The following is a 20459-nucleotide window of genomic DNA, read 5'->3' on the forward strand; positions in this document are numbered from 1 at the left end:
CAAGACTTTGGATTTTGTCCTCCACCTGGTAACATTGGCATTAGGTTATAAGGGGACTGTTTCACAGACAGTACAGACAGAAGGAATGATTACAGACATTAAGAACTCTTTCAATGTACATATGGACACCTGAGCATTGGACTGAGAAGCCTGAAAAAATATGAAACTTTCCTTTAAGACAAATATGTTTCTGAAGCAGAATATTCATTTGGTCTTTGTTTCAGTCTACAGGTCTGTGACTTCAAATAATCAGACAATGATGACATGTAAACAGAGCAACAGTTAGATCTGCTGGCCTTGAATATCTAATCTGATGATGTCATTCATAATCATCACTTCAGTTGGTGCAGAACTTGTTTGTTTTAGAGTGCTGCACCTTTTGCCCTGTTCAGATGACCAGCAGAACCAGAGAACCAGCTTCTAAAATTTTACTAAACTTTATGATCAAAAGATCTCTGCAGAAACTCCATGTTTCACTCCTCAAAGATGAAAGTTATTTAATTCCTAAATAGAGTTTGATTTGTTTAAGAACAGAAACTTTAAAAACTATATACAGTCTGTTGTTGCTCCCATTCACAAACCCTAGTCTCATCTGACATCTTTTTGCAGTCATTACATCAGAGAGTCCTTTTTCTTCTGCAGTAACTAACTAAAATCCCCAAACAGACCTTGAATGGCTGCCTGGGTCCAGGCCTTTGAATTTGCTCACTCCACTGAGATCAAGTTGACTGACTCTGGTCTGGCATCATACCATGAAACAGCAGTTTCTCGGTTCAAATAAAAAACAATAAATCAGCACAGGAGGGGGGATTTACCATTAACTAGTTAGCGCTATGGGAGGGACTAAAGCCGTTGTCAAGCTGTTTTCCAGTGCTGTCAAGCTGTGTGCCACAACCTGTTCCACGCATGGTTAAAGGTCTGCTGTTACTTTGCAGTGAGACTTTTCATCTCTTTTAATACCAAATAGTCAGACATTTGGAAAGACTGAATATTTCTGAAAAAAGCTGTCTTCAGAATTGTGTTCAGGCTAATCCCCAAAATATATGAACCAAAAATATGAAACCTCAGTGAAGTATTAGAGTTGAATAAATACAAAGAACAGCAAAAACTACAGCCAGTGAACCAACCTCAGAGTCTCCAGTCTACAGTGTGGACTCTTCAGTCCAGCAGAAAGTAGCGTCACTTCTGGATCATACAGCTTGTTGTAACTCAGGTCCAGCTCTGTCAGATGGGAGGGGCTGGACTTCAGAGCTGAGGCCACAACTTCACAGTGAGTCTCTGAGAGTCCACAGTTACAAAGTCTGTCATGACATATTTATTACAAATATGTTATTATGACAGAGGACACTTTATATTTACTTCATGTATTTGATGATGAAACAGTTTGACAGATTCTATTTAGATGAACATTTGCTCTTCACATCAGTGAGTTAGCTGATCTTATCTCACTGTGTTTGACAGGAAACAATAATTCTCATCACTTGATCTCAATCCCACAGACATTAATCTGTGTTTTGCTTTAATCTTGCAGATGAAGGCAGAGATAATGGAGTTACATCGAGGCTTCCATAACGTTTGTCAGTGTGATCTGATCCCATGTATGTCTTCACAAAGTTAGCATGATGCCATCTTAATTAGAAAACCATTTTTATAACTCAGTGAACAGTTACAGTTAGGGCGATGAGCTTTCTTTATAAGCTACCTGCTACTGGCTAATGCTAATGTTCAACTTTATACAGATGTTGTTGTGTAACTGACATTACAGATCAGTTCAATGATCTGATGACTTTTTCCACTTCGTTACCAAATTACTGTTGTAACATTCAACATTATCACATACCTGTCACTTGTGACCACAGTGGCTGATTCAATAACACATCCTATTTAAATAACAATAATATTAATAATGATTTTTCTATAAAAAAAAATTCAAAAACAAGTTCACAGTTCTTTCAAGACATAAAATAGACTATATACAGAGCAGATACAAAATGGAATACAGTTCAAAACAGAAGTAAATTGAAATTAGTTTGTAATAATAAATAAAAAGAACATAAATAATTAAAACTGTTTAAAAGCCAATTCATAAAAACTAGTCTCAGGTATTGATGTGCTGTGATATCCCCTAACATCCTCCATGGTCATTATAAAATTGCTCTGAAACCATCATGACACCCCAGCCAGGGTGGGGGGTTCGAACCCAGGGTGGGGGAGCCCTTTCTGTGCAGAGTTTGCATGTTCTCCCTTTGTCAGCGTGGGTTTTCTCCAGGTACTCGGTTTCCTCCCACAATCCAAAAAAATGCAGGTTAGGTTAATTGGTGACTCTAAATTGGCCGTAGGTGTGAATGTGAGCGTGAATGGTTGTCTGTTTCTATATGTTAGCCCTGCAATAGTCTGGTGGCCTGTCCAGGCTGTACCCCGCCTCTTGCCCAATGTCAGCTGGGATAGGGTCCAGCCCTGCGACCTCCAACAGGATAAGCCGTTACGGAAAATGAATGAATGAATAAATTAATGAATTTTCTAGACTTTAAGAAATGTCCTCTGTAGAATGATACAGATCCTAATTTAAACTCTGCAGTGAAATAATCAGGTATGCCCGGGATGTGTGATAATGAGACACCCTGCAGAATCTATTGAGTTAATAATAACTTTGCTGCATTCACTGGTTACTGTAAAAATACTGCTGTATGTTGGGATGAAACACTGTTGTGATAAAACCTCAAACATGACCTCTAAACACCTTCATTAGTTTAATCAGGTTAAGATTCTCCCAAAGGAGAAATGTGGAAAAAACTGACAAAAGTAACAACTATTAGTAAGAAGTAAATAGAATAAATGTTCATTTACTTGACAACCAGAAACACAACTAACTGAAACATCAACATTTGAAACAGCTCATCATCACATCTGGACTCACCGAGCCTTTCTGCAGTTCCTCACAGCTGGAATCAGTCTCAGTCGTCCCTCCTCTGATGTGTTATATTTCTCCAGGTCCAACTCATCCAGAACCTCCTCTGACATCTGCAGCATGTATGCCAGAGCTGAGCAGTGGATCTCAGAGAGTTTCTTCTCTGATCTGTTCTCTGACTTAAGGAACTCTTGGATCTCCTGATGAACTGAGTGGTCGTTCATCTCCACCAGACAGTGGAAGATATTGATGTTTCTGTCAGGAGAGATCTCATCACTGCTCATCTCCTTCAAGTTTTTGATGACTCTCTGGGTGATTTCTGGACTGTTGTCTGCCTGACCCAACAGACCTCCTAACAGTCTCTGGTTGGACTCCAGAGAGAGGCCATGAAGGAAGCGAACAAACAGGTCCAGGTGACCATTTTTGCTCTTCAGGGATTTCTCCATGACCCTCCTCAGGAACTCACCTAGGTCTCTGTCAGCATCATCACCAACCATCTCCCCAAAAGCATTTTCCTCCCCCTCTTCATTATAATTAGCATCATCCATCTCCCCAACATCTTCCTCCCACTCTTCATTATAATCATCATCATCCATCTCCCAAAAATCACCTTCCCTCACATCTTCATTATCATCATCATCATTTTCACAGTAATTTTCATCGCTATCATCCTCATCATTCAGGAAGTCCTCCAGTACCTCTGTCTTCCTGTTGGTGTAACAGTGGAACATGTAGACTGCAGCCAGAAACTCCTGAACGCTCAGATGAACAAAGCAGTAGACTGATTTCTGGAAGATCACACACTCTCTTTTGAAGATCTCTGTACAAACTCCTGAGTACACCAAGGCCTCTGTGACATCAAGACCACACTGCTCCAGGTCTTCCTGGTAGAACATGATGTTTCCTTTTTCCAGATGTTCAAACGCCAGCCTCCCCAGCTTCAGAAGAATGTCCCTGTCTGCCTCTGTCAGCTCCTGTGGACACGTCTCATGTCCCTCATCATACTTCTGCTTCTTCCTCTTTGTCTGAACCAGCAGGAAGTGTGAGTACAGTTCAGTCAGGGTCTTGGGCAGCTCTCCTCTTTGCTCTGTGGTCAACATGTGATCCAGAACTGTAGCAGTGATCCAGCAGAAGACTGGGATTAGACACATGGTATGGAGGCTCCTGGAAGTCTTGATGTGTGAGATGATTCTGCTGGAGAGCTCTTCATCACTGACTCTCCTCCTGAAGTACTCCTCTTTCTGCGGGTCAGTGAAGCCTCGTACTTCTGTTACCCTGTCAACACATGCAGGAGGGATCTGATTGGCCGCTGCAGGTCGGGAAGTTATCCAGACAAGAGCCAATGGAAGCAGATTCCCCTTGATGAGGTTTGTCAACAGCACGTTGACTGATGACTCCTGTGTGACATCAGACACAACCTCATTGTTGTGGAAATCCAATGAAAGTCTGCTTTCATCCAGGCCGTCAAAGATGAACAGAACTTTACAGATAGCGAGGTCCTCTGCCTTGACCTTCTGTAATGTTGGATGGAAAACATGGAGCAGCTTGAGAAGGCTGTACTGCTCATCTTTGATCAAGTTCAGCTCCCTGAACGAAAGCAGAATCACCAGACTGACATCTTGGTTTTCCAAACCCTCTGCCCAGTCCAGAGTGAACTTCAGCACTGTGAAGGTTTTTCCAACACCAGCGACACCGTTTGTCAGAACGACTCTGATGTGTTCCTGTTGGTCAGGTAAGGCTTTAAAGATGTCGTGACATTTGATTGGAGTGTCATGGAGGGTCTTCATCTTGGAGGTTGTCTCCAGCTGCCTCACCTCATGTTGGGTATTAACCTCTTCACTCTGTCCCTCTGTGATGTAGAGCTCAGTGTAGATCCTGTTGAGGAGGGTTCCACCTCCTGTTTCATCAGTTCCTTCAGTCACACATTCACATCTCCTCTTCAGAACGATCTTATGTTCATCTAAAACCTCCTGCAGACCAGCATCCACTGTAAAACAACAAGGCTTCATTAAATATAGTGTTGGTTATATAATAATTAAAAAGGTATTAGAATGGAGGCCTTAGATTTTTTTAAATGTATCTACTGTTGCAACACAAAAAGACTTTTGTTTTCAGACATGAAGACATCAGCAGACAGATGTACAGTCTCACTTTGTACAGTGCTGATCTGACAGGTCATTTGCAGTCCAGCTCTTGTTCTGAATCTTTTTCCACACTGAGGACAGGAGGACTCTCCTGAAGAAGCAGACTGGTCCCAGTATGAGGTGATGCACTGTCTACAGAACCAGTGTCCGCAGCTGGTAGAGACAGGATCCTTGAGGACGCCCTGACACAAAGCACAGCAGGACAGTTGCTCCTCCACAAAAACATGACTCCTCTTCTTCTTTCGTCTGTGGATGTAAACACATTCTTTATAACACATCACATTAGTGGTGACCAACCCACAGCTCATAAGATGCATGCAACTCTTCCCCTACATATTTATGTCTCTTCTTTTCACATCCTGATGTTTCTAAATTCACTTTCAAATCAAATTTTATTTACATCATAAATGTAAACCATTGTCTGAATATGAGAGACGATCTCTTAAATTAATAGAACAAAACCATACACTTCATAAAGGTCAAATCACAAACCTCTACCCTGTAACTAAAAGGTTGTTGATGTGGTGTTTGCAAAGCTCACAGCTCATGAACAGAGTTCATGAACATGACACAGCAAAAGCAGCAGCTGTCCAGAAAGCTGAATTTAGACCCAGTCCTGACACCTGTGCTAGAAACTATGCTTTAATTATAAAGCTCAGTGCATAGCCTAACTTTGGTCGAAATAGAAATAAATAACATCCAAATGTATCTGACCAGAACATTTTTTTGTTGTTTTTTGCTAATGTAAGTCGAGGACAAGTGTTACAGAAACATTTAACTGAATGGGCATAACCACTGGATTTTTTAATGTCACTACTTTTACGACTACCTACTAGTACTACAAACCCTAATGTGTTAAGCATACAGTAGAAACAGCGTCTTACTTTTTGTCTGAGGGTCCAGGTTTATTACTGGAGACTGGAGGACAACCTTTGGACTGGTCACGTTTCATAGACAGAGAGCTGAAAACTGCAGACTCTCTTCTGTCCTCCTCTTTCTCCACATCACTCATCTTCACCTGTCTGAGAGGTAAAGGAACAGTAGGCACACACAGTTTAATCAAACCCAGTCAGTACTCCACTTCTTTCATTAGGCATTTCTGTAACACCATCATAAATAAATGGTAACGTTGAGTTACGTTGTAACCTTGGTTCTCCGTGAGATTATCTCCCCACTTAGTAGATATATCATTACTATGGGAATTATCCCCATCTGGAGTAATCGACATGCGGGCCATTATGTGGCCCGCATGTGCCAGGCAATAAAAGCCCCATCATGCCCATGCATCCACTGATTAACATTGATTGGAACGGGTATCGAGTGGCCTTGAGTTTGGGGAGATAATCTCCTCACTCAGAGAACCAAGGTTACAATGTAACTTAACGTTCTCTATCGTATCGAGATTATCTCCCCACCCAGTAGTTATATCATAACTATGGGAGCCCTTTGCGACACACCCAGGGGCCCCAGGAGACAGAGCAGATGCAGGTCCACAGTACTCAAATGAGACGTCCCCGCCACCAGGTGCATTAACAACAGAAAATACCCGATAAGTGTGTATATATGAAAAAACACCAATGACCCATATACAAATGTACAACATCTTGCACATTCAACAGTAAGTGACACCTCCAGACGCTGTGTGCCACTGAACCACTGCCCAGGCGTCAGACATAACCATAAGCATGACCAGCCCCGCCAGATGCAGGGGTTGGGTGCAGGAAGACTGCTCACTTGGCCAGCCTGCTGCCAGGCCACTGACAATAATATACAACATTTCCCTGGCTGGGTAAGGCGCCCCCCTAGCTCAGGGGCATGGAATTATATGGCCTACTGTGAGGCGGCACCCAGCACATGCTCCCCAAAGGAGGTACCAGCAGCCACATTCAGGCAGTAAAATCTGGCAAATGTGGATGGACTTGACCATGTAGCAGCTGCACAGACCTCTGAGAGGGTGGGACCATGCCACAAGGCCTGCACCATGCCAGCACCTCTGTAAGCCTGCTGAATTGTCTCCACGACCCAACGAGACAGCCTAGCCTTTGACACTGGCTGGCCCTGGCACTGGACCTTAAAGCAGACAAAGAGTTGTTTCTGTCTTTCTAAATGCTGCAGTGCGCCGGACATAGACCTTCAAGGCTCTAACAGGACAGAGATTTGAGTCTTCTTGACCTTCACCACCCTCTTTGGGGGGTTGCAGGGCCGCAACTCCACCGACTGATTCAAATGAAAGTCTGTGATTTCTTTTGACAGGAATGCAGGTATACAGTTCCCCCACTGTTTTGGGTGATGTCACTGCCAAGAGAAAAAATACTTTAACTGTGCGTTCACACCAAACGCGATGGACACAATGTCATTGCCCGTAACGCGAGTATCGCGTCGCTTGATCACAAATGTCACCTTTTTGATCATCGCTTCGTCGCTTCAAACGCGATGACACAACCCTCCTCCCGCAATTTTCTTCACCTCCTGCTATTTTCTCGTCAACCATGGCTGACTTAACTACTGTAGCTGCTCTTTATCTGTTGTGGGCATCTGATTTGGATCAGAGACCCAAATGCCGTCGTGTCTGGGTTCACAATATCCTCCAGAAACACACACAGCTGTGTGAATATCATCACCTCCTGCAAGAGCTGCGTCTGGATGACGGTCGTTTCCAGCGGTACTTCAGGCTGACGCTGGCCCAGTTTGAGGACCTGTTGGCCCGTATTGGTGCGAGGATCTCCTGCCTGGACACCAACTACAGGTGCTCCATCCCAGCTGCGGAGCGCCTGTCCATCTGTCTCCGGTTAGTAGCTTATAATTTCTTTATGAATGGTTGGATATCAACGATGACTGGATGTCGCAGCACAGCGTCACGCGATGTTGCTTGAAAAGTTCAAATTTTTCAACTTCAAGCGACACGCGATGAGGCGATGGACGCGTCATCACTTCATTGCATCGCTCTTATCACCTGAAACGCATCGCCCAAAGCAACATCACGTGTCATCGCTTCATTTACATTGATTTTGAATGGAAACTTGTGGCGTTTATCACATCCATCGCGTTTGGTGTGAACGCACAGTAAGAGACAGCCACTTAATGCTGCCTGATTCCACAGGCTCAAAACCCGCTAAACCCTAATGCGCATTGTCCCTGGTTGCAAACAGGTTGGCCACTGCTCTGCCAAAACGGTGCCAGATCTCCCTAACCACCTCCGGCCCCCTGGACTTGGGCCTCCCCTGGAGAGTAGGTCCGCCCCCTGGTTTGTGCATAGCCCTGGGAGGCAGGAACCTTGTCAATGCCCAGGTCCACAGCCTGTGTGCTATAGAGTGTGCCAGGGCTGACGTCAAAACCCGGAAGTTTAGCATCGCGCTGGTTCCCGGAAGAGAAAGTGAATGTGATTTTTGCATTGCGATTTGGATTATGTCAGAAAATAAGCTCTGTGGCTAACACAAGTTTATGATACTTACAGGTTTTGTTCAGCGAGATAATCTTCACATATGAACACCTTTCATACTGCATTTGAAGCTTAAATGCGATTGCCAGAAGTAAAAAGCTAACGTTAGGCTTTAACGGACTACATGACTACTCCACGGCCGCTTTATTTTAAAAAAAACATTGTATAATGGGGAAATCGGACTGTACACCCGCAAACGTAATAACAGCCCACAAACGTAATAAACCACAAACGTAATACAAATCTGCAGCTTTGAATGTAATAATCCCTCAAATGTAATAAATTTCCCACAAACGTAATAGCAGCTGCCTACTACAAACGTAACACACAATTTTCCGCAAATGTAATAACTATTACATTTGCAGGAAATTATTACATATGTGGGAAGGTGAAAATCTAAACTGTAATAACTTCCCACAAATGTAATATGAGACTGAATAATGATCTTTGTGGTTCTTGCTGTTTGTTTGTTTACTTATACACCTGCCAATAGTGATGTGTGTGTTGACAGGCAACCCGCAGGTCGGGTGGGGCGGGTCAGAAAGTGACAGAGCAGCGTTCTGAGTAAGTTAGAAATAACTTAAAGAAACACACACATACACACACACACACACACACACACACTGGTCATTCCTTGTCAGTTCACAGAATTACTCTGAGGCAGCAAATATGTCGTTTAATTGGATTTATTTTATTTTATTCTGTCTCTTGTTAATACGGATTTCTCTGCAGCATCTGGCCTACAGTACATGTTCAGCACCTCGGACAGCGGCGCTGCGGGATGGGTTGGCTCTCATAGGGGGTCAGGTGCAGGTTGTAAGGTTTGAAAAAACATGGTTTACAATAACTTAATCCTACTCCACTCAAAAATGTCTTTTCTTCTTGTTCCTACAGATGAATGTTTGAGCCTCACTGTGTAGAATGATGTATAGAGTTTGACACTCAAAGGCTGTTTTCATATTTATCTGCTGAAAATGCTCATTGAACCATTTAATTAAAATATGTCTGCATATCAAAAGCCAAAAACTTGAATACATCGTTCATTCTTTGAAGTAATGAAAACATTTTTCAAGATTTAAGACTGGTCCGTGTACTTTTTGATAGTAACTTGGACCAAGACTGTCTGAACACTGACAATTAAAGGCTTGCAAATAATTAATGACTGGTGAACTCAAATTAATGTAGCCTATGTGAATGCAGGAAAGTGAGAATTGCCATGTAGGTAACTGAACATTTCCCAGACAAAATGACAATATAACACGGACTGTTTAAGCTAAATAAGAAGCTGTAATGGCGGACTGCCAGCACTCTCGCCTGTTCGGGGGTGATGACGTTTAATGTCCCCGACAGGGTTTGTAGTAGTATTGAGCAACTTGTTAGCAACTGCCTTTTTTACGACACATAAAAGCTTCAAAATTCACAAGTAGGGTATTTACTGACGTGTTTTATGTCGTAGAACAAAACCTGAAACTCGCTTAAGCTTTTGTTAACCACAGACCTTATTTGAGGCATTTTACCAAAATCCCATTCAAAAAACGTATTGACTTTTAGATGAGAGAACCGCAAGTGCTAAAAGCACTAACGGAGTTCCAGGTTTACTGGCACACTATTCTGCAGTGGTTTGGAGCCTAGGCCCCCTTGCCTGTTGACATATGCTGCTGCCACTGTGCTGTCGCTTCTTACTAGCATGTGGTGACCTTGCAGACTCAAGAGAAAATGCTGGAGGGCCAGGTGAATGGTTCTGAGTTCTAGAGCATTGATATGCTGGCCCTTCCAGTAGGAAGCCTCCACAGTTGCGAACTGGAAAACCAGCTACACCTCACAATGGCTAACTGTGGAGATAACCCTCCCCACACTTGCAGACTCACCCCCCTTCCTGACAGCTAGTCAGGGCAACAGATTGGACTCTATGCAGTACCAGCACTTTATTTGTGACTGTATGAGTATGCTGTGTGATTTTAAATTCTACTATCTTGTTCTAAAATTTTTTTGTTTTGTTTTGTTTTATATTTATTACTGACTTTTAATGCACTGGCTGCACTGATGGAGAAACAGTATTTAGTTTTTTCTGTGTCTAGTACCCAGTGAAAATGACAATAAAGCAAATCTTGAATCTTAAATCTCACCACCCCCCCGACTCTGTCGGGTTCAAGCAGGCAACTAAACCCCCAAGGAATGTCACAAACTGGCCCCCGATCCGGTCGATTTTGAGCCAGCAACGACCTCCTAGTCGTTGGTGATGTGTCTTAAAGATTATTAATTTCCATGTCAATTACCCCAGATGGGGATAAATCCCTTAGTTATGATATAACTACTGGGTGGGGAGATAATATCGATACAACAGAAAACATGATGATTTAACTTTAGTTAATAGTTGTTTACTGTTAACAAAAACAGAAATTAAAATCAATACTATTTGAATTATTAATAATTCTATAGGTTGGTATTTTAACAGTTGACTACTGTACAGATTTTAACATTTTATGTACTATATTAAGAAGTAAGTAAGTACATTACGTGTTTTCTCAATTTAATAATGTGTGAAGTGCCTCTATAAACATTATTTGAGTGGCCATTATAAAGTTCAGTGTTTATAGATGCACTACATAGTAGGCTTGTGCCGGTTTGAAAAGTTTTTTGTATTGGTTCTTATGTTTTTTCCCCAGTCTTTCCCTTTTAACTGTCTGTCAAGCTCAACATTGAACTTTGACCTGATTGTATTTGTGTTTCAGTATTACCCTGTAGTATTTGATACATTTTGGGCAGAGTATTCTTGGTGTTCATATAATTTGTATCATATATCTTGTTAAGGGGTGCTGCTTTTGATTGCCTTACCTGTTTAGAAAATTGTTGATATAGCTTCTAAAATTGACTGTACTAGATTAAATTTATTTGATATAACTTTAAAGGAATTAACATAGTTGTGAATTAGTATTTCTGAATATATTTGCTGTCCTTTTAACACATTGTCCATTTTGTTTGGTTTAAACTGGGGGTTTCATGTCATTTCCCTGAGATGAAGTACTTTGCTATTTATCTGATGTTTATGACAGATTTGTATCCAGTTAAATACCGAGTATTATTAATCCATATGTTCCGCCCTTTCTTACCTATAAAGGGTAAAGTCTTTATTGAAAGTGGAGCCAGCTCTATCATGCACCAGTGATTTTTTGTTAACATTAGTCCATTTCATTATGATACTTATTTGTGTAGCATAAAAATAATTCTGTAAGTCTAGTAGTGTAATCCACCATATTCTTTAGATTTATTCATATATGAAGTTTGACCCTTTCCCTTTTATCATTCCAGTAAACTAGTAAACTTTAAAGGTGCTATATAAATAAGGTTGTTGTTATTACAGTTATTATTTTTCATTTCCTGTCACTCGGCGTGGAGGAGAGAACTCATATTTATGCAATCATTTGTAACATTTAATATACCAAATAATAACGACTCTGTATTACACATCTTATTTTACATTTGTCTTGTTGATTATGTGACATCACCAAAGAAGTCCTGGATGAGTTTCCCTACACATAACTGTACAGGACGTGACCTCAGATGACACTGACAAAGACAAATCCCTCAGATTTGAACCTTGATTAAACCTTTGTGACTACATGTCTTCAGTGGATTAAACAACGCCATGAATCATAATAAATACAGGAAGTGGCCAATTGGGCCGTACCAATTCCTGCCACCTCATAGGGAGAAACTGTTATTTTTCCGTTTAGTTATATTGTTTGTTTCTCTTGATTAAAAATTTAGTTTTGGTATTTTTGGTTTGGTTAATTTAGTTGAGTTAACCTTTTTTGGGGGGAATTATTCTGTTTTGTTATTTATTGCTTAGTTGGTAGTGTTTGTCTGTCTGTCATCCCTCTTGTGTTTTAATGGTCTGATCAGCCAGTATATATGTTCCCCATTGTGTCTACTTTGGATTAAACAACGCCATGAATCATATACTCGCTGTGTGCTGATGCTGGAGGCTCCTCTCCTCAGACCCCTCCTCTCCCCTCCACACCAAAACACTGACACAAAGTTGTTTCTCTTGATTAAAAATTTAGTTTTGGTATTTTTGGTTTGGTTAATTTAGTTGAGTTAACCTTTTTTGGGGGGAATTATTCTGTTTTGTTATTTATTGCTTAGTTGGTAGTGTTTGTCTGTCTGTCATCCCTCTTGTGTTTTAATGGTCTGATCAGCCAGTATATATGTTCCCCATTGTGTCTACTTTGGATTAAACAACGCCATGAATCATATACTCGCTGTGTGCTGATGCTGGAGGCTCCTCTCCTCAGACCCCTCCTCTCCCCTCCACACCAAAACACTGACACAAAGTGGAAAATGAAAATAACTGTCACTGAGATAAAACTGACTGGAAGAAAAACAAATCTTAAGATTTTCACCGAAAAGCACATCAGAGTGCAAAAATTATCAAAACAGAGGCAGATCATTTCTTTTTTCAGTTCAGGTCTTGTTTTCAGTGTCTATATGTAAAATGATTCTTTGGAAATGTCCTTGAATAGCTGGATATCTGCTCTCTCTCAGGAGTTTGTACAACCCCGATTCCAAAAAAAGCTGGGACGCTGTAAAACCTACTTAAAAACAGGATTCAATGATTTGTAATAATTTTCAACTTACAGTACAGGCCAAAAGTTTGGACACACCTTCTCATTCAATGCGTTTTCTTTATTTTCATGACTATTTACATTGTAGATTCTCACTGAAGGCATCAAAACTATGAATGAACACATGTGGAGTTATGTACTTAACAAAAAAAGGTCAAATAACTGAAAACATGTTTTATATTCTAGTTTCTTCAAAATAGTCACCCTTTGCTCTGATTACTGCTTTGCACACTCTTGGCATTCTCTCCATGAGCTTCAAGAGGTAGTCACCTGAAATGGTTTTCCAACAGTCGTGAAGGAGTTCCCAGAGGTGTTTAGCACTTGTTGGCCCCTTTGCCTTCACTCTGCGGTCCAGCTCACCCCAAACCATCTCGATTGGGTTCAGGTCCGGTGACTGTGGAGGCCAGGTCATCTGCCGCAGCACTCCATCACTCTCCTTCTTGGTCAAATAGCCCTTACACAGCCTGGAGGTGTGTTTGGGGTCATTGTCCTGTTGAAAAATAAATGATCATCCAACTAAACGCAAATCGGATGGGATGGCATGTCGCTGCAGGATGCTGTGGTAGCCATGCTGGTTCAGTGTGCCTTCAATTTTGAATAAATCCCCAACAGTGTCACCAGCAAAACACCCCCACACCATCACACCTCCTCCTCCATGCTTCACAGTGGGAACCAGGCATGTGGAATCCATCCGTTCACCTTTTCTGCGTCTCACAAAGACACGGCGGTTGGAACCAAAGATCTCAAATTTGGACTCATCAGACTGTGATGGCCGCACTTGCAGCCACACAGTTGCATTAAGGTCTGTCCCCCGGTAGCACTCACACTTTGGTTTCTTTTACATTTGTAGTTCATTTTTCCCCTCATTTAGCTAATCTTAATTACATTTCACATTACAAACAAATAAATGACAACACATTGGATTTTGTTTCATACATCATACTCATTTTATTTTACAGTTTTGACAGTACGTTAGTTTCTATTTGTAGCGCGCACATTTGGTTAACTTTTGTACAGTCACTAGTTTCTTTAAATTGTTCTAATTTTCATTTCTGAGTTACCAGTGTGCAGGTGCTGCTTCTGAAGGACATCTGGCCACGCTCAAGCAAAGGATGTGCCCCAGGAACTGAAACTGTTAAATACAGGAAGTGGCCAATTGGGCCATACCAATTCCTGCCACCTCATAGGGAGAAACTGTTATTTTTCCGTTTAGTTATATTGTTTGTTTCTCTTGATTAAAAATTTAGTTTTGGTATTTTTGGTTTGGTTAATTTAGTTGAGTTAACCTTTTTTGGGGGGAATTATTCTGTTTTGTTATTTATTGCTTAGTTGGTAGTGTTTGTCTGTCTGTCATCCCTCTTGTGTTTTAATGGTCTGATCAGCCAGTATATATGTTCCCCATTGTGTCTACTTTGTAAGGTCTGTTGTTGGTGTTAAGGTCACTTAAGTTCAGTTTTGTTTATTTGACCTCTTTTATAGACCCCTTCACGGCCAACGTCATCAAATAGTTGCGCGCGCACTTTGGCAACGGAAGTGGTGTTGTTCCCCAGCGTTCCCCAGCCGTTCTGACCGACACAGACGAGATAGCAAGCATTTAAAAGTGGATAAAAACTGTTTCCAGCATCAAAATGTCTGGTTGTTGCGTGTACGGTTGTCAGAATCGATATTCCACCGGCAGACTAAAGTTTTACAGGATTCCGACAGGATCACGACCGTTTCAGAGCAACCGGCGGCGTCTGTGGCTGCAAGCGATTAAACGTGTTGACTGGAATGAGGACATAATCAAAAATGCTCGCGTCTGCAGCGCCCACTTTGTATCAGGTAAGGTTATCTATCTACTCTTTGATTTTACTGGAAAGCCTGGTTTACATTAGTGATTGTCTGTACGATGTAGAATAATAATCAAATGCAGCTAAACTTTGATGACTAGCTGGCGTTAGATTTGACTAGTAAACAAACGTGTGTGTGTGTTTTATTTGCAGGTGAGGCATCATTGGACTCTAGTAGTCCTGATTTTGTGCCTTCTGTGTTTGTGTACACAAAACAAAGCCAGAACCCCGAGGCAAAGATGGACAGGTAAGAGTAATTAGAGTTGCCCCCCTCTCAGTCGTTTTTTTAGTTTGTTTTCCTCTCTTGCATAAGCTTTGGTGCCTACAGCTGCTGTTTTGTGATATGGATTAGTCTAACTGTAAATTTCTGCTGTTTTTACTGTAGGTACCATAGGAAAAGGAGGAGAGATGACAGACCTAACACTGCAGTAAATCAACCTGCTCATTCTGAAACTCCAGAACAAGAATGCAGTATGGATCATTGTCCTGGTATGACTATATTTAATCTTACAGTTAACTGACCTATTGTCAGGGTTCCCACCATGAAATTCCAGGAGAAGTTATTAAATTAGAACAGTTTTCCAGGCCTTGAAGTGGTTTTGGAATTAACAATGTTTATGAAAAGTTTTTAATACACACTGTTTTGGGGTATTGTTTCTCCCTCGCTTCACCTCCTCCTCTTCTTATTCTTCCCCTCTTTTCCTGTTCTCCTACTCTCCTTGTAATCATACTACAATATAGGCCTACCTATTTTAAAGTACTTAAATAAAGTTATGGGAATGGGGCAAAGTATAATGGAAACATCATGGAAAAGTTTTGAAAATTCATTGGTAAAAATGTTAGAGAACCCTGGATTGTGAACTTGTCTGCATTGGTTGCAGCACATGCTAATTTTTCACTTTTCTATATTAAAGCTGAGGAGGATATCCCAGTTCCAAGGAGAGAGTACGATGATCTGAACCTGAGACACAGTCAACTTCAGGAGGAGTATGTCAACCTGCGACAGGAGTTTGACACACTACGAGCTGAAAATGTAAAGCTGAAAGAGGAGCTGCAAAAATCTACATTTTCCTATACCACTGTTAAGTGCAACATTGGACAATTGATTTTTCTCACAGGACTGACCTCCGTGATCTTTGAGTGGCTGCTTACAAAAATAACGTGCAGCGTACAAAGAATTAGCCAAAAACTTACAGTAGAGGACCACCTATTGGTTATATTGATGAAATTAAGGTTGGGCCTAAGTAATACTGACTTGGCATATAGATTTAAGGTATCAAAAACCACCGTATCAAATATTTTGCGGAGCTGGGTCCCTGCTATGGCCATGGTCCTCAAGCCACTCATTAAATGGCCAAGTAAGGGGGCAATACTTAAAAATATGCCAAAAATATTCAAGCGCAACTTTAAAAGATGCCGGTGCATAATAGATTGCACTGAAATTTTCATAGCTAGACCCAGTAATCTGACTGCCAGGGCCCAGACATGGTCAAATTATAAACACAACAACACCATTAAATATTTGATTGGCATCACTCCAGCTGGTGCAATTTCATTTCTGTCTCCTGGGTGGGGTGGACGGGTTTCAGACAAGCAGATCACTAAAGAGTCAGGTTTCTTCAAACTTTTGGAGCCTAAGGATGAGGTTTTAGCAGACAGAGGATTTCTCATCAGAGATGAGCTTGCGGCTTATGGTGCAACCCTTCGTATCCCTCATTTCACCAAAGGAAAAAAGCAGCTTTCTGCACAGGAAGTGGACACATCTAGACAACTTTCTCGTGTGAGGATCCATGTGGAACGAGTTATTGGTCAGTGGAAGAACTTTAAGATTTTGCAAACAGTTATTCCAGTGTCGCAGGTTAACATACTAGATGATGTTGTGACTGTATGTGGTGCCCTCACAAACCTCTGTAAGAGTGTTGTTCCCAAATGAGTTACCCATAACCATGTATGAGTTATAAAGTGATTTACATCTGTAAAACATGTATTTACTGTACTTAAAACTTAAAACTGTACTTAAAACTGAATTATAATAAACCTTCCAACATTGGCTGCCACTGATGTGTCTAATGGTCCTTTTTCCCCCAGATTATCTCAGACTACAACAATTCAGAGTGCAGTATCACTTTTATTTGTAATGATGTTATTAACAGAGTTTCATTCCAAAATAACCATTTGAGAAATGTATACAAACAACATAGGTGCCATTAAAGTGCGATTAAACATTAACAACATGGAAAGTAGGAGTATGTACAATATATTAGAATCAAACTGGTTCTGTATGTTGTAAACAGTAGTGTAAATAAACAAATCTGTCAAATATCCTTAATTTTAGGTCGCAAATTATCTCTATGGATGGATACATACATAGCATTACAGAATAAAACTTTAAATGTCTTGTTGCACTGAAGTGCATCTACACACAGCAGTCAATAACAACAACATAAAATGTAAGGAAAAGGCTGCTGATGAATTCATTGTTTCAAACTTTAATAAATGTGGGTCTAGGTGATATGGACCAGATTCAGATTGATATTTTTGACCAAATACCTCAATATGGATGACTATTAGTGCTTTCACAAAATATTTACACAATGACAATGACATTTAACTGTAATGCAACTTTTACAACCAGGAAAAGACAATCCATATCCAAAATTTAAGACCATATCTGGTCTCATATCACAATATCAATATATTGCCCAGTTCTAAATGAAGGCATTCAGGCCTCAACTCTCAGACATTTCCTACATAACCATGTTTCTGGCTTCCTTTTGATCTGTGCACAGCTGTAGTGAAAGCGGTTGTTGCATTTGACACAGATTATCATTTTGCCAAAATCTGGCCTTTCACAGTATTTGCAGGCTCTCTGTGACACCAATACAGGGTCATGTCTTCTTGTCAGTAGTTCAGGCAACACACTCGAGATAAAGAAGTCTTGTGCTTTTGGCAAAGCCTCCTGCAGAAACTCCTCATTTCTTAGGATACGTTGCACAATGAACTCCTCCTTCGTCCACAACACAAAGTCACAGTAGCTAACATCACACACAAACATGTGAAGATGAGTTTGATAGTAGTATGGGTGTGAATGTTTCAATGAGAATGACTTGTCCAGACAAAACTGCTTGTCTTCTGTGCATCCTTGAAGGCTATTGCGGTATTTGTAGGGACACTTTATCTCTACCACCCCTTTGCCACAGCAGGTACATCTTGCTATCCCGTCTGGCGATGATCCAAGGTGTGGCTCAGAAGGTTGCACTACTAAGCCACATGAGCTGATGCTGAAATCTGGATGGCTTTGGGACATAAATGCAGTGTAGGCTTGTCTTGCCATTTCCTCCATGTTTTCACCCCAGAGCACAGATGGGACATTTAACTGTGTTTTGCTGTACTGCATTATATCATTTAGGAATGTTTTGCTGATCTTGTCAGTTGTGGTCGCATGGTGAAATTTGGTACTTGTGATCCGACCAGCCCTATAGGTGTGCCACTCCTTTGACCTTGACTGTTGCTGTGTCACAAATTCCAGTTTCTCACATTGATGAGGTTGTAGTGTAGTTTTTAGTCTGTGAAATGTATCCTCACATTTCACCTGCATTTCCTGTGGTGTGAGTTCCCTGAGTGTTGCATCAAATAAAGCAGTCAAGGGCTCAGGTAAGTCTGGATGCTCCTCTGAATCAGTGTCAGTGTCACTATTCTCCAGGCTTGTCAGCACTGCAGCACCTGGGTCCACAACCTGCAGTTCCCGGATGTCATCATCTGTCAACACTGATAATAGAGCAACAAAAAGACACAATTATTGTGCTGCATAATATTCACATTTTAAGAATACTGACTGAATTCTTCTTAAACCAGTTAAGCAGAGCTTTAAACACGAGGTGTACAATAGATAACAAACAATCTAATTTCTAGAATCAGTAATCTGAAGACAAATGCACAGACATATTCAAACTAACATAACAAATGATACTGACATTATTCAAACTGTGTCTGTAGGCCTTTAGGTTTTTCATCTCTGAATCACCAAGTAACACCTTTCTCAGGCTACATTATGGTGTCAAAACAATGAGGAGAAATCTTGAGAATTAATTAAATGCACTATGGCAAATGGAAACTTATCTAGGCTCTGTCAACTATTACATGCCTCTGGGTGTGATACTATTCTTCCTAGCAGATGTTGAAGCTGCTGGAAGCTGCCTGCCTAGCCTCTTTGGTTTGTGGAAGCTGATTTCCCTCAATGGAGCTGGTCTGACTTCTTTCCTGCTGATGTCTTTCCACATGCACACTCCAGAAGTAACTGCTGCTTTCTCTGTCCTTCCCATCCTAACATAGAGCTCAACTTTGAATAATATTGCAGCTGCATGGCTGCAGCATGACCCAAGCCTGAAATTTCACAAAAACATAATAAACATACTGGCTGATCCATAATGATAACCTGAAAGGACAGTAAAACAGAAGCATAATTCATGTTTGCATAACCACTATCATAGAGCTCTGAATATGTTAGCTACAAGCCCACAACACCAAATAATAGGTTACTTACCCTGCCATACAGGTGCAATTCGCTGTGAGGACGTAGTTTTCTCGTTGGTTGATTATAACCCAAGCCTCATACATCGTTGTCTTGTGTCCTTGTCTTTGACTAGGGAGAATTTCTGATTTCAACACACAAAACTCTGAGTCTATGTCATGGTATTTGACGTTCTGTACATGACCACAGACAACATACTCATAAGCATCCAGCGATTTATAGGCTCGTAATTTCTCTCTGGTGTACACGCTCGGTTTCTCAATTAAATACGTATATATATCTGGCCACTGTATATTCGGCCACTTGCTAACGTCTTCAACCCACTCATTAATAGCACACGGATCTGGAAGTCGGACACCATTTGTCAAAGTCAACTTGTTGAGGTAACATTCGCGATCTTTTGTTGATAATCCCCTTGCATAGCTTGACAAACTGTCAATCTCCGCCATACTTCCGTTGCCAAAATGTGCGCGCATACGTACTACGTCATCATTGTGTACAAACCGTGAACGGGTCTATGGGCCCAGAACTTTAGTTATACATTTATCATTTGTACCTTTTTTTTGTAGTATTGTGTAAAATAAAAGCCTTTTTTTTGAAAACCACCTGAGTCTCCTCTTGTCTGCCAGCTCGGTCCCTTACACAGACCAAAGCACAGATTTCCACTGGTCTAATGTCCATTCCTTGTGTTTCTTGGCCCAAACAAATCTCTTCTGCTTGTTGCCTCTCCTTAGCAGTGGTTTCCTAGCAGCTATTTGACCATGAAGGCCTGATTCGCGCAGTCTCCTCTTAACAGTTGTTCTAGAGATGGGTCTGCTGCTAGAACTCTGTGTGGCATTCATCTGCTCTCTGATCTGAGCTGCTGTTAACTTGCGATTTCTGAGGCTGGTGACTCGGATGAACTTATCCTCAGAAGCAGAGGTGACTCTTGGTCTTCCTTTCCTGGGTCGGTCCTCATGTGTGCCAGTTTCATGTAGCGATTG

General features: G+C 41.2%; 2 protein-coding genes across 7 annotated transcripts in view; one reads left to right on the plus strand and one right to left on the minus strand.

The window, feature by feature from the left end:
* Positions 1 to 13637, minus strand: part of LOC125882094 (NACHT, LRR and PYD domains-containing protein 12-like) — a 52020-nt gene extending 38383 nt beyond the window's left edge. For 2 of the 6 annotated variants that reach the window (XR_007448297.1, XM_049565762.1), the window contains exons 1-5: positions 13387 to 13637; positions 5937 to 6074; positions 5060 to 5298; positions 2918 to 4895; positions 1128 to 1301 (exon numbers count right to left, since the gene is read on the minus strand). Coding sequence is in view for 5 of the 6 variants with exons in the window: in XM_049565762.1 (XP_049421719.1) it covers positions 1128 to 1301; positions 2918 to 4895; positions 5060 to 5298; positions 5937 to 6064 (2519 nt within the window). In the remaining variant the exon portion in view is untranslated. The remainder of the gene's footprint in view (positions 1 to 1127; positions 1302 to 2917; positions 4896 to 5059; positions 5299 to 5936; positions 6075 to 13386) is intronic. The other 4 variants (XM_049565761.1, XM_049565760.1, XM_049565758.1 and 1 more) reach the window with 4 other exon arrangements.
* Positions 13638 to 14111: 474 nt separating this feature from the next.
* Positions 14112 to 17039, plus strand: LOC125882116 (uncharacterized). The gene is made up of 4 exons (XM_049565811.1): positions 14112 to 14937; positions 15099 to 15192; positions 15331 to 15434; positions 15860 to 17039. Exons 1-4 carry the CDS (start codon positions 14745 to 14747, stop codon positions 16876 to 16878), a joined length of 1410 nt encoding a protein of 469 aa, XP_049421768.1. The 5' UTR covers positions 14112 to 14744; the 3' UTR covers positions 16879 to 17039.
* The last annotated feature ends 3420 nt before the right edge of the window (positions 17040 to 20459 follow it).

The sequence above is a fragment of the Epinephelus fuscoguttatus genome, linkage group LG21 (assembly GCF_011397635.1).
Source record: "Epinephelus fuscoguttatus linkage group LG21, E.fuscoguttatus.final_Chr_v1".
Classification (NCBI taxonomy): Eukaryota; Metazoa; Chordata; class Actinopteri; order Perciformes; family Serranidae; genus Epinephelus; species Epinephelus fuscoguttatus.

What these genes read in the sequence shown, in the direction of transcription:
- LOC125882116 (XM_049565811.1), top strand. Translation starts at nt 14,745, where the DNA reads ATGTCTGGTTGTTGCGTGTACGGTTGTCAGAATCGATATTCCACCGGC. An exon ending in CAGCGCCCACTTTGTATCAG is followed by an intron (nt 14,938 to 15,098) that starts GTAAGGTTATCT and finishes TTTTATTTGCAG; the next exon opens with GTGAGGCATCATTGGACTCT. An exon ending in CAGTATGGATCATTGTCCTG is followed by an intron (nt 15,435 to 15,859) that starts GTATGACTATAT and finishes TCTATATTAAAG; the next exon opens with CTGAGGAGGATATCCCAGTT.